General features: G+C 33.9%; 4 protein-coding genes across 4 annotated transcripts; 1 reads left to right on the top strand and 3 right to left on the bottom strand.

Moving 5' to 3' along the window:
* Positions 1-1,468: 1,468 nt before the first annotated feature.
* On the bottom strand, positions 1,469-4,321 carry LOC9307750 (calcium/calmodulin-regulated receptor-like kinase 2). The gene is made up of 7 exons (XM_002871635.2): positions 4,197-4,321; positions 3,075-3,466; positions 2,842-2,995; positions 2,633-2,762; positions 2,383-2,540; positions 2,092-2,295; positions 1,469-1,926 (listed from the first exon to the last, which is right to left on the bottom strand). The coding sequence occupies exons 2-7, from the start codon at positions 3,392-3,394 to the stop codon at positions 1,582-1,584; spliced, it is 1,311 nt and encodes a 436-aa protein (XP_002871681.1). The 5' UTR covers positions 3,395-3,466; positions 4,197-4,321; the 3' UTR covers positions 1,469-1,581.
* A 2,266-nt stretch (positions 4,322-6,587) lies between these two features.
* LOC9309807 lies at positions 6,588-7,665 on the bottom strand. The gene is made up of 3 exons (XM_002871634.2): positions 7,428-7,665; positions 7,087-7,124; positions 6,588-6,884 (listed from the first exon to the last, which is right to left on the bottom strand). Exons 1-3 carry the CDS (start codon positions 7,504-7,506, stop codon positions 6,708-6,710), a joined length of 294 nt encoding a protein of 97 aa, XP_002871680.1. The 5' UTR covers positions 7,507-7,665; the 3' UTR covers positions 6,588-6,707.
* Positions 7,666-8,122: 457 nt separating this feature from the next.
* Positions 8,123-10,463, top strand: LOC9307749 (GDSL esterase/lipase 7). Its single transcript, XM_002873692.2, has 5 exons — positions 8,123-9,064; positions 9,138-9,265; positions 9,359-9,607; positions 9,728-9,986; positions 10,077-10,463. The coding sequence occupies exons 1-5, from the start codon at positions 8,827-8,829 to the stop codon at positions 10,295-10,297; spliced, it is 1,095 nt and encodes a 364-aa protein (XP_002873738.1). The 5' UTR covers positions 8,123-8,826; the 3' UTR covers positions 10,298-10,463.
* An 84-nt stretch (positions 10,464-10,547) lies between these two features.
* LOC9309806 (F-box/kelch-repeat protein At5g15710) lies at positions 10,548-12,580 on the bottom strand. Its single transcript, XM_002871633.2, has one exon. The coding sequence runs from the start codon at positions 12,176-12,178 to the stop codon at positions 10,826-10,828; it is 1,353 nt and encodes a 450-aa protein (XP_002871679.1). The 5' UTR covers positions 12,179-12,580; the 3' UTR covers positions 10,548-10,825.
* Positions 12,581-13,101: the final 521 nt, after the last annotated feature.

Genomic DNA, 13,101 nt, shown 5'->3' with positions numbered 1-13,101 from the left:
TTGATTCCTAAAAATCAATCCCAATATGTTCTACATAAAAAAAAACAAATTATAGCTAGCAAATGTTGTCTACATTAAGAAAAAAACATATTTTAGTGAATGGAAAATTTAGATAAAACAAACAACCAATAACAAATGGCATTTTCAGATGGTTCAATTATCATTGCTCTACTTTTAGAATCGGTTTTAGCAGTTAGGTGTTTGAGAGTATTTTTTTAAACATAAAATTTGATAATAGTTTCAAGCGATTTTGCCTAGATAAAGACATTTTAAATAACAAAAAGAAAAGAAAATACAATACAATACAAAATCTTAAATTTAGATTTTGAACTGAAATTTATTATTTTTGTATCCATCTATTTAAAAAATAATTTATGTTTCTTTTTGTCAACTTTTGGTTATGAAATTTATGACTATTAAATTGGTGAGTATAAGATCACTAATTTTCACCTACTTATTCAAATATGCTCCACTACCTAAACACCTAGAGTGGAATCCGCTCCTATTGTATTGGTTAGTGTAAGATCACTCACTAACTTTTCATCTGTTATTATGTGTTGAAAACTACTTTGGGTTCAAAAGTTCAAAGCCAACCAAAACACTTCAATTTTTGCAATGATTTTGAGAAGTGAGTGAGAACAAATGGGAAATGGCCCTGACTCACTAACCCATTACGTCCATTTCAAAATTATTTTAAGAAAATCAAACCATATTTTATATCTCGAGAAAATACAGATTATTTAAAGAGCATGAATATATAGTTTCAAGTGTATTTGAGTAACCCAAGAGAGAAAATAACTATTCTTTTAAGTATACAAGTGATCCAAGTAATATTCAATAGCTTTTAAGTTGTTGCTCAATGGGTGATCCAAGAAATTCTATTTCGTCTACCACTCATCACATTTCGTAGAGGTTCTTGATCTTATCGATACCAAACTTATTATTTACAAGATACTTTTACTTTTTCTCATCTCTATATATCTTGGACACTATAATCATCTCCTTGAAAATACAAAGATATTTCAATATGGATTTTATTGGTTTCTTTAAATGATTTTTACATCGCTGTTAGAAGTTATGTGACATGATGTTTTTCTTTGTTTTGTTTTTTTGTCAACAAGTCCCTTTAATTGCTTATTGATTGGATATTAATATTGTTGGATCCACCGAGACACATAGCTTTCGCAGCACAACAAGTACACACAAAAGTTGATGAAGATATCATTATTAATTAATGGGTTCAAAATATAGGTGGTTCTTGTTTATGAGGTTTAATAGTTTGTGAACTTGATAATTCCTCCTTTTTACAAGGTTTAAACTTTTTAGATTTTATGATGATGATGATAGTTTGATGATGATATAACGTTGGTAATGATTTTTCGGAATGAAAATTACACAAAACTTAAACCCAAAAATAATGACTAGATATATATTTTGTTAGGAGTCTTTAAAATTAAAACATAACCTCTTTTTTTTTTTGGTCATCAAGCAAAAACTCTTTTCTTTTTGCAGAAATCTTAATTTTGAGACTCATGTGGTAATATGTACAAAAAGACTTACTCCTATAGAAGCAAAGAGTTACTATGTTGTTCCAATGTTCCTCTCTTGATGATTCTCTTCCTTAACACCAGCCAATAACCCTAACTCAACATGCTGATCCTTAATCCTGCTCATAACCCTTGACAAATCTTCCTCATAACCAACACTAAATGATGAAGACATCGTGTCCTGTCTTCTTCCTCGAGACCGACCTTGTTTGATCTTTAGTATGAATTGTGTGACTTCTCCAATGGATGGTCTTTTTCTTGGTGTCTTATGCACACACCTGTTTGCAATCTTCGCCAGTAACCTCACTTCTTCAATGCTTGCATTGCCCACTAGTTTCTGATCGAGTATTTCGTCGATACCATCTGGACTCATCGAAGCCTGATCATCAGAAAGACAGAATCAATGATCACACATTCACTCACTGAGTTTTGGTTCCATTTGGGGTTTTTAATTTTGGATTTTTGGATTATTCGATTTGGTTGCATAAAAATAAGTTTTGGGGTGATTTTGTTTGGTTTTATTCGGTTTTACTTTTCAACTTACCAGGTTGATGTATTCCATCAGATTCTGTTGGGGATGGATTGCAGTAATGAGCTCAAGAATGATGACACCGAAACTGTAAATGTCGCTCTTCATCGTGTATTTGTTAGTCGAAATGTATGTTGGATCCATGTACCCGTGAGTACCCTTCAATCCGGAAGTCATTCTATCTAAAACCATCTCTTTCGACAACCCGAAATCCGCGACCTATACCAACAAGAAAAAAAAGAAGAACCAAAATTTTAATTTAACCAAACAGTTTTGACTAATCGACTTAAATATTTGCTCTCTTACCTTAGCTCTCATGAAGTGATCTAACAATATGTTTGCTGACTTAAGATCACGGTGAATAACTGGCGGCACGGCTCCTTCGTGAAGGTATTCAATGCCGTGGGAGATGTCAAGAGCGATTTGAAGCCGCTCTTCCCAAGTCAAGACTTGCATTCCTTCGCCTGGAAAGCAAAGTAGAAAATCTTGTGAAACACTTAAGTGATTAATTTCTTGCTGCGTCTTATATTGATAGAAGAAAACAAAGACGACTCACCGCCATACAAAAGATTCTCCAAACTTCCATTACTCATGAACTCATAGATCAACATCCGGTGACTTTTATCGACACAGTATCCTGTCAAGTTCACAAGATTCCGGTGATGCAGCCTCCCAAGTAAAGATACCTGGAAACAAGAAACCCAACACTGCTCTGTTATCTCCATTGTGCATGGACCAGGGAAATGAGTGGATCTGTACACTTACCTCGGTTTGAAACTCTCTGTCTCCTTGACTTGAATTAGAGCCATGAACTTTCGCTGCAGCTAATCCTCCATTGGGCATAACCGCTTTGTACACAGGACCAAAAGATCCTTGTCCTAGAACGGTTGTGAAATTTTGTGTTGCTTTCTGAATATCCCTAAAGAAGTTTCAGACCATAAGCTACTACAACCTAGTAACAAATTCACGCAAACTAAAGCTTTATACTGAATACGCACTTGTAGTGATATCTAGGTATGCCGGATGCAGATACAGTGAGATCTTTGTTATTGTTGTTCCACCATGGCTGATGTTGAGTTGGTGCTGCATTCTCAGGTGGCTGTGACGATTCTGTGTTGGCGCTATCATCAGGGGTTACTACGCCTCTTTTAGCAGTGTGAACAGGTAGAGTCGGGGTATCCTGTTCATTAGCGCATCGCCTTAGGTGAGAGCGGTTATTGTACCATTTTATGGCGAAGAACAAAAGCAGAGCGAGCAAGAGACCAAGTGCAAGCCCAACCGAGATGCCAATAACCACCAAATCACTTCTATTCACCATTTTGATATCATTTTGCAAACCATAAGGGAATTGAATCCAAAAATGGAATCTTTTGTTTCAGAAAAACCGTTCCTGCAAAAATTTTACAAGCAAGGTTTTGCATCATGAAGCATTATACACATTATTACTAGACATACAATTCAAACTCCATCAAGACAATCATCTAGACATTATACTACATGTTCGGTAAACTAGCTAACAAAGGTGAAAACATGGGTGAAACACTAAACGAAACAACTCGGTGATTTATACAAGAGACAGGAACAAGCAACAAAAACATTTTCACACATGACAGACTCCATAACTCCACTGACAAGCATAAGATCATCACTGAATTAACTCAATAACAAAAGCTTCTCAGTGGTTCTCAGAAACTGATTGTTTGCTACTTCAAAAAGCAGGAATGAGCATCAAAGATTCAATTTTTGTTCTTCAAAATCTAAGTGATGGTCTCTTATGATATAAACATAATTGGGTCGAGATCTCCATGATAAACCAAAGATCCCACCTTTGGTTTTCCCGACGATACCCTAGAGCTAACACGCAACCAGTGAAAATCAGAGATTGTTTTAGTTTCACAGATTCACAGCCCAAAATCACCATTTGCTCACTTAAACTCAACAAAGCTAAGAACTTTCTATTATACTCCCAACTAATCAAGATAGAAACCAAGTGGGTTCGATCAAAATCTCGAAATAAGAAAGAAAAACAAAACCCCAGAAGCCTTTTTACCAACCAAGAGAATTGCAAAATCAAAATCCTAGGAGCAGCAAAAAGCCATTGAACATTCTTAACACTTTACCTAGCCAGAAGAAAGCGTAAGCAAAGATCTAGGGTTTTGATCTTTTAGTGTTGTCTTCTTCTTCTTCTTCTTCTTCCTCCGCTTTGAAACAAAGTCAATCTACATGGAGGACCTCGTCCATAAAGCAGTGTTCTAAAAAGCGGTCTAGGCGGTCGCCTAGGCCCCGACTAGGCGCTAGGCTCTCATGCGACGCCTAGATAACCGCCTTGACCGCCTAAAATTACACAGATCTTGTTTAATGTATTTTTTCAATTTCAATTAGAGTTTTATTTATATATATAGTTATAAATATTCATATATTGTTTAATATAAATATAAATAAATATTTTATCTAATTTTTAGTTATAATTTCATAATTTTTAGTTTTATATAGATATTTTATATAACTTTTATATATAATATCATATTGATAATGTTTTATGTTATAAACGTCTAAACCGCCTAAAAAATCGTTTAGGCCCCGATTAGACGTTCTAGGCGCTAGGCACTGGGTCACCGCCCGCTTAGCGCCTAGCGCTTTCTTGAACACTGCCATAAAGTAAACTGATGAACAAAGGAACAGAGCAAACTCCAACATTTTTTTTTTTTCCTTTTTCTTTTTTTCTTCAGAAAGAATATTTGTTGGTTTCGTTTATTTAATCATTTTATTCTGAAAATGATATTGTTATTATTATTTTCTGGTAGGCTTAATACTTTATAGCATTATAAAATTTAACCCATATACATTGGGCTATATTACTAACTAGAATTTAACCCGCGGTACACCGCGTGGCTATATTTTTTTAAAAAATATAATGTTATTTTTTAAATTTTAACTAAAGATATATCATATTAATTTGTATTTTTAAATGTAGATATATATCTATGTATTATCTAGTGTATGATTACTATTGTTTAGGTTTCAATTTTTAAAGTATAGATACGAAAACATACATTTTTTTTAAGTAACGATGTATGGTGGATTTTAAAATTTTGAATATTTGACTCCGAAGTATACCGTGGGTCGGTTTTTTAATAACTAAAAATTTTAAGTTGTATTTGTTTTGTTAATATTGTTTCTTTTGTTTTGTGTTTAAGATTGTATAATTGTATTTTGATTGTTAATTTTAGGATTTCATACTTAATATACCGTTATTAATATCGACCCAAACCCGTCATTCCATATAAACCCGTCTATATTATCCCATTAGCTAAATTATTAGTGTTATAAAATCCAAGAAAATAAATTATTATTGTAATAAAATCCAATAATTTTAGGATCTCACCCGTAGTATACCGTTCTTTGAATGATTTTAAATTTATATTACTAATATATATTTTAAATTTATCATATAAAATATATTTTTTCAGGTTTTTGTGTTTTTATTTTATTTAAATAAAGCAACGGCTTAAATGATGACATATATAGTTTTTTTCTTGTATGTGTATATAATTTTTCTATGTGAATATTTTGATTATTATAAATTAGTATTTTTATTACTATGCAAAATGTTAATATAAATATTTGCTATAAATTTTTTTTGAAGATATATGGAAAGATTGTGTAGAGATTTTTAAAAACAAATTAGGCAAGATATTGTTTGGTTCATATCTTTTATTTAAATTTTGTAAAAGTAAATAATAAATGCCAATGGCATTCTTTGTAAATACATTCCAACTCCAGGATTTATTTGCTAAAAGTCATCCAAAAATGTATATATAGATTATCTCACATTCACATGTTATCATCCTTTACGAAAAACATAGTGTGTCCTAATAAGATTAATTCACATTTCATCCCTATTGTTGTGTAGTTCAAAATTTGATATTTTAAGCTCTCTTGCATAGTTGTTTAACTAAAATATATTTTTGATACGAAATGAGAGTTATTGCTAAACATATTAAGTAAAACAGCTAACTATATGAATTATAATATTAATATATATTACTTTTTTTTATTTAGGTGAATGATTTGAACTTTAGAAGCATGACCCAAAGGCATACAATGAAGAAAAAAATTGTACTTCAAGTTGGTGTGCAAAATAATTGAGTTATCTTACTCAATATAGTTCACAATTGATGTCATGATGACTTGACCAAATCCAGCTTGGTTTGCTTCTTTTTTTTCTCTTCAAATATAGGGAAAAATATATGTCCACATTTTATTTCCAAAAAAGTTAGAGAAATGTCTTTTTTTCTTCTTCTTAACAAACATATTTCGTGGGAAATGTAATTCAAAGTAAGGCTACTTCAATGACAAAGACTTTTATTTTCCAATCTATATAAAAAAATACAAGCGGTGGATAATATAATGTTTATATAAAAATATAAGTCGAATATACTTATTTCAAAACTTTTAATTATCTCCATAGCAGTGAGAACTATTTTTGAAAAACTCAAAGACAATATTAATAAAGTTTTTATATAAGTAAACATACTAATATTCAGCATTACATGATACGTCCATTTTATGATTTTAACAAACTTATTAAACTACTAATTGAAGGAACAATAAAACAAGAAGGGGGTCAATTAGTGACCAGTATTAATAGGCACGCCATTGTGAACTGGAGTTCTTTTCCTCGGCTTTACCGGTGAAGGATATTCGTGCTGCATCAGATGATCAACCTCTCTCTCTAAATCTGTCGATATTGAATCTTCCAACGATCTCGCTACATTTTTTGTTTCAATCGGTTCCAGAGCTATTAACTGCAAAATATAGAACAAAACGAAGAAGATTGCTTAATATTGAGAAGAAGATATTGATGATGATTCATTTTAAAAGTGTTGCCAATCTGGATAAGCTGAATCAACGTTGATTCTTTGACAAATAACTGAATCCTAAAAACAAAATAATCAAACATAAAACCAAATTTTAATTTAATTCGAACTAATATGTGTCATTAGTTACCTTCCGTGCTATCAAGAGATCTCCATTTTTCGACCCGCCTACATTTATAAATATAATTATCAAGACTACAATAAGTCTTAAAATAAAAACTGTAACTCATTAACATATTTTAAATTTTATCGATCTTGTGCGAATGCAACAATAACATACCTACAAAGAGTCGTTTAGTTGCTGTAAATAAAAATGTATATCTTTGTGAACATTACATATATGCATGTACGAAGAGAAAGAAAGATATATTCAAGGATATTAGAATCATGCAAGTAATCAATCTATGTATATGCATCATCAGATAATCAACATCATATGACCATCAAAAGAATGAGTAGCTAGATTCAAACCTCGAGGCCCTTGAAGAAGATAAATGAGAAAGAAAAACCCTAAAACGAGGGTCATTAACTTCAAAATTGTCTTCTTCATATTATATCTTTGGTCGTTTGTACTTAAAAGTACTTGCGTTTGCTTTCGTAAAGTATATATCAGTTCTTCAACACTTGACGTTGATGCTCGATATTATACAAATAGTATAAGGATGTTATAGATTTTGTGGAAACAAGAGGCTAGCTAGGGTTTTCCGACAAAAAGATACCTCTCCTTGGTAATGGCAAAGGAGGTTTATCAATTAGAGAGATTTTATTGAGGAACTAAAATCATCATCTATATTCCAGATAATTGTTTTGAAAAACTGGAGACATTTTTTCACGATTATGAAAATGCTTTATTTATTTATTTCGAATCGACTCTTGTTCACTGGCAATGATTATTTGTAGTCAGTAAACATATTTTCTTGAAATATTTTAGGGTTAATTATAAAATTTGATGCTATATATCCTAATGAAAAGCTTAGTTTGCTTGATTGAAAACTAATAATTAACATTGGTTGCTTAGGGTTTCTAAATAAGTCTGATATTTTTTTTTTGTATTTTACCCAAAAAAAGATCCCTTGACCATCGATTTGCTAAATGATATGCTTTGTTGGACCATTTCTAATGAAATCTATTATTTTAGTGACATCGAAATTGATATATTCTTTTTGAGACACGAGGACGAGTTCTCCGATCCTGGTCCGTTCCTTGAAAACCTTCACAAATTTAATACCTTTGTCAAAAAAAAAACTCCTACTATGCATTTAACTAACGTTTTCAAGATACTCTAGCTGTTAATGTTCGTATATAAGTATAAACTAATGAAACATATATGGATCATGGAAATCAACTAAACCCAAGGACTCAGCCCTCAAATTAGGGCCCATTACACTAGTTGTATCCATCCGGTTATCATAAACTATAAACCGGTTCAGACACATTTGAAAAACCATCATTACATACATAGTAACAGAGAGTGGTAACTTATATTATTATCAGAATTCTTCAGAAGCTATGTGCAAAACCATCAATGACTAGTAAAGTAAACAGATCTACAAAATAAGGAGGTTTAGAGGTTGGCTTTTTCTAAAAGCTGTCTCTAGAAAAAGAAGAAGAAAAGAGTAAGAAAATAAAAGCAGCAGTAAATGAGAAAAAGAAAAAACCAAATCTTTTAGAACAGTAACAGTTAACCACTACACTCCATGAGATCATTTACCACGACCAGTTCCTCTGAACCAAACACGGTCTCTTATGTCACGTAACCATGTCTCTTTCTATATCACCATAAAGATATGTAGTAGAGTTGTTTTCTTCATAAGCTTATCTTAAGAGCTCAAGACAGAGAAAGAGAAAGAGATAAAGATAGTAACCAAGCATGAAGAGTTTGTTGATTTGTGTTGTGTTGTTAGAGCTTGTCTGGTTTGGCAATGGACAATCTAGAGATCATCAACCTCTTGCTCCAGCTTTCTTTGTCTTTGGAGATTCTTTAGTTGATAGTGGAAACAACAATTACATTCCAACTCTCGCACGAGCTAATTATTTCCCTTATGGAATTGATTTTGGCTTCCCCACTGGCCGTTTCTGCAATGGCCGTACAGTTGTTGATTATGGAGGTATAGCTAAAAGACTAATGATCATAATATTGGTTTCACAACTTTTAACTAACTTTCTCACATTATAATGTAGCAACGTACCTCGGCTTGCCATTGGTGCCACCATACTTATCTCCTTTATCCATTGGGCAAAACGCCTTTAGAGGGGTTAACTATGCATCTGCAGCAGCTGGGATTTTAGATGAAACCGGTCGACATTATGTGAGGATCAAGAAACTAAACTTCATACAAAATAAAGATCTTAAAACCTTTTCTTCTTCTTAGAGATAGGTTCATTTACCTCTGTTTTTCCAGGGAGCAAGAACTACATTTAATGGACAGATATCGCAGTTTGAGATTACAATCGAGTTACGTCTCCGACGTTTCTTTCAAAACCCTGCAGATCTGAGCAAGTATCTTGCAAAATCGATAATTGGGATCAATATAGGAAGCAATGATTACATCAACAACTACCTTATGCCTGAGAGATACTCCACCAGCCAAATCTACAGTGGAGAAGACTATGCAGATCTCCTGATCAAGACTCTCTCAGCTCAAATATCAGTAAATCAATGATCTTTTATAACTCTCCCATAATCTCATACTACAAAATTCACACTAGTGATGCAGATTTTCATCTCATACTCAAAGTGTAAAGTGTGTTCTTTTACAAACATTTTGCAGAGACTATACAACTTAGGCGCACGAAAAATGGTGTTAGCTGGGTCAGGACCATTAGGTTGCATACCGAGTCAATTATCTATGGTAAGCGGCAACAACAACAGCGGGTGCGTAACAAAGATCAACAATATGGTCTCAATGTTCAATAGCCGACTGAAAGATCTAGCAAATACTCTCAACACAACTCTTCCAGGATCTTTCTTTGTCTATCAAAACGTCTTTGATCTATTTCATGATATGGTTGTGAATCCCTCTAGATATGGTAAACTGACCTCAATCCTTATTTATTTAATAAGGGGTTTACTATTATGTCTATATAATAGTACTGAGTTTTAGTTCTTCTTTTTTGCAGGTCTTGTAGTATCAAACGAAGCGTGTTGCGGTAACGGGAGATATGGAGGAGCCTTAACATGCCTTCCATTGCAGCAACCGTGCTTGGACAGGAATCAATATGTCTTTTGGGATGCATTTCATCCAACAGAAACTGCCAACAAAATCATAGCTCACAATACCTTCAGCAAGTCTGCAAACTACTCCTACCCTATCAGTGTCTATGAATTGGCTAAACTGTAGAGATATGTGTCTCAAAGCTAGATTTCCTTGGTTTTCTAGTTTCTAATTAGTTAGAAGACATTAAGTATGGGATTTGTATCTAACAATTGCCCAAATCTTTAAGATCACATCTATGTTCCAATGTTATAAGTTAAACTTTTCTCTTTCTCACAAGTGTTAGCCAACAAGAAATTCTTGAACTAGCAGTCATTATTTGCAAAGTGAAGCTTAAATTTACGATGTAAGAAAAAAAAAATTCAGCGTAGGAAACTAAAATAAAGTGTATATATATTTCATATCTCTGACATGGATATAGAGAAAGTTTTCATATCCAGTGAATGCTAATTTACAGAATGCTAGAAACAAGTTTATCTTACAGTTTTTCTCCCCGATACTGTTAATCATTGATGAAGCATATCATTGCTGACGAGGTCTTCATTAACACTGAAGGTACACACCAAAGGCTTTTCGATTTCATATCTCTGACATGTTTTGCTAGCGAACTTGTAAGTTTTCAAGAATGTTGTGAGACAAACGATTACTTCTTGTTCAGTGGACAGATGCATCAAATCTTGGCTCATAAAAGCACACTTGGCTGTTGCATGACTGAAGAGCACAACCGGAAATCCAAGACCATATCTTCTTATCCACATTGTATAGAAGACCTTTTCCTTGATTCCAAGATGTAAAGCAGATCAAATTATCTTGTCCAAAACACTCAAACCTCTCAGCCGAAAGTCTCAGAAGTGCTCGGAAGTACTTTGGTGGCATTCTACTTATCTCTACCCAAGAAACCTTTGTGTGATCAAGCTCCCATATCCTCATGCTTTGGAGGGTACTATAGAGGCCAATCCTTCCTACGAGAAACAATCTCTTCTGAGTTCCAGCAACTAAGTAACCATCCAATAAAGATCTCGGGAATTTAGCTGGAATGTGTTCCCATTGTCCTGTATCAAGCCGATACATCATCAACCCAAGAGGCGAGAGAGTCTCTAGATATAACCGGGAATCACAATAAGCCATTTTCGAAGAGCATAAGTTCACCGCAGGCATTATCTGATGTAAGGACCATTTATCAGTTTTGGAATCATACACTTCGGTAGGAACTGACTTATCACCATAAATATCACTTGTGGCTATAACTTTGAACGATTTGTCTGAGCGATCTACGACCATAATCAATTGCCTTTGTTGGTTGTAGTGCATACTAGGTAGAGTCCTCCAACTCTGCATCAGAGGATTGCATACTAAAGTTCTGAAAGTTAGACCATCCATACCCGAAAAGCAAACGAGACCACCTGAAGAACCAACCAACCAAAAAGCCCATGGAGGCAAAAACGTGAATGGAATTTTGTACCATGTCTTCAATGGCAAACTAAAAACCGAGCATTGCGGAATCTGCGGTGAGTTCTTCCAAAAAGTGAGAAGACAAGGTCCGTGAGATGACACATTTGAGTGAAACTTGAGAAAACTATTATCCTGAAGAATCAAGTTCCATTTTTTACAAACAGACCGGATTCGAAATATCATAAACGGTGGAACCCTAGCTAAAATCTCGTTGAGCAAATCCTCTGGAAGCATTGCCCATATACCATCCTCCATCTGCACATCAGCAACAACTGGCTTACCAAATGAAGCTACTGTTTCTTCCTCTAAACCACGAGGCTTCGTCTTAACCACTTTCTGCCTAGAAGGACTCGTGTTTCTCGACCCAACTCGACCTAAAGGACTAGTATTTCTCGACCCAGAACCCCTCAATGGTGAAACTTGCTTCGATGAAGTACTACTACTACTATCTTCGTCTCCATTCTTAGCAGATGCAGAGCAAGCCACCGAATTTCCAGAATCCAATGACTTTTCCACATTACCCATTAGCAATCCCCAAAATCCCAAACGCTCCATTCAAACTCAAATCCAAACCATTAGCTATATAACCTCAAGATGACTTAGATCCCCAAAACCCAAGGAAGATCTCTCGATCATCGACCAAACAGAAGTATCAGATCCTCGAACAAAAAACCCAGCAGAAGAACAACAAAGTGACCACAAAGGAACTCAAAACTCAGGTAGAAATCAATCGGAAGCTACGCAATCAGCTAGCCTGGAGTTAGAGCAAAGATTCTAACTTTGGATCAGTAACTAGTAATTTACCTCAAGATATTATGCAACAAGCTTCTTCCTTTAGGAATCCGATGACATACATAAATTTTGCCAGCTGGGTTTTTCTCGAGAGCTACGCGAAGAGAGAGAGAGAGACCTAATACATTTTCTCTGTAGCTTCAGTTCCGAGAAAGGAAACAAATTGGGCTTGTTACTTCTCAGACAAAAGTTAAGGGGTTAAATTGTAATATATTAAAACTATAGGTGGAAGATATCAAATTCGGTGCGAATAATCAGGTGTGGGTTATCGTAAGTGAAGCCCAACTAGCACCCAACCACTAATCGACACGTACCAGAAAATAAGATTTTTTAGTCCAAATTAGTTTACAAATTATAGATGATTATAATTAGTATTTAATCCAATTGATATTGTTGACCAAAAAAACAAAATCCAAGTGGTATTATTCATAGAAAAATCCAAATCTTATATTAGAATGTATGTTAATTATATTCGGCATAGTAATTGGGTTCCACCTTTTTTTTTTGGTGATTATAATTGGGTTCCACTAAAAAGTTGTATGAAACGGTCAAAATAATAGAAGAAAAAAAAAATTAATTTTTAATTTATATTTAACAAATTGGGCTCCATAAATTCCTCAAGCCTTTTTGCATAGTAAAGAGACTTTGGGCCGTGTAAGAGGGCCTAAATCAGATATTTTCCGGGT

Source organism: Arabidopsis lyrata (assembly GCF_000004255.2).
Source record: "Arabidopsis lyrata subsp. lyrata unplaced genomic scaffold ARALYscaffold_6, whole genome shotgun sequence".
Lineage (NCBI taxonomy): Eukaryota > Viridiplantae > Streptophyta > Magnoliopsida > Brassicales > Brassicaceae > Arabidopsis > Arabidopsis lyrata.
This window is presented reverse-complemented; position numbering and strand designations above follow the sequence as displayed.

Coding starts and splice junctions, on each gene's coding strand:
- LOC9309807 (XM_002871634.2), bottom strand. CDS start 7,506: ATGAAGAAGACAATTTTGAAGTTAATGACCCTCGTTTTAGGGTTTTTC. Junction 7,125..7,427: donor TCTTCTTCAAGGGCCTCGAG/GTTTGAATCTAG, acceptor TTATAAATGTAG/GCGGGTCGAAAAATGGAGAT. Junction 6,885..7,086: donor ATCTCTTGATAGCACGGAAG/GTAACTAATGAC, acceptor TATATTTTGCAG/TTAATAGCTCTGGAACCGAT.
- LOC9307750 (XM_002871635.2), bottom strand. CDS start 3,394: ATGGTGAATAGAAGTGATTTGGTGGTTATTGGCATCTCGGTTGGGCTT. Junction 2,996..3,074: donor ATACCTAGATATCACTACAA/GTGCGTATTCAG, acceptor AAACTTCTTTAG/GGATATTCAGAAAGCAACAC. Junction 1,927..2,091: donor TGATGGAATACATCAACCTG/GTAAGTTGAAAA, acceptor TCTGATGATCAG/GCTTCGATGAGTCCAGATGG.
- LOC9307749 (XM_002873692.2), top strand. CDS start 8,827: ATGAAGAGTTTGTTGATTTGTGTTGTGTTGTTAGAGCTTGTCTGGTTT. Junction 9,065..9,137: donor TACAGTTGTTGATTATGGAG/GTATAGCTAAAA, acceptor ATTATAATGTAG/CAACGTACCTCGGCTTGCCA. Junction 9,608..9,727: donor CTCTCTCAGCTCAAATATCA/GTAAATCAATGA, acceptor AACATTTTGCAG/AGACTATACAACTTAGGCGC.
- LOC9309806 (XM_002871633.2), bottom strand. CDS start 12,178: ATGGAGCGTTTGGGATTTTGGGGATTGCTAATGGGTAATGTGGAAAAG.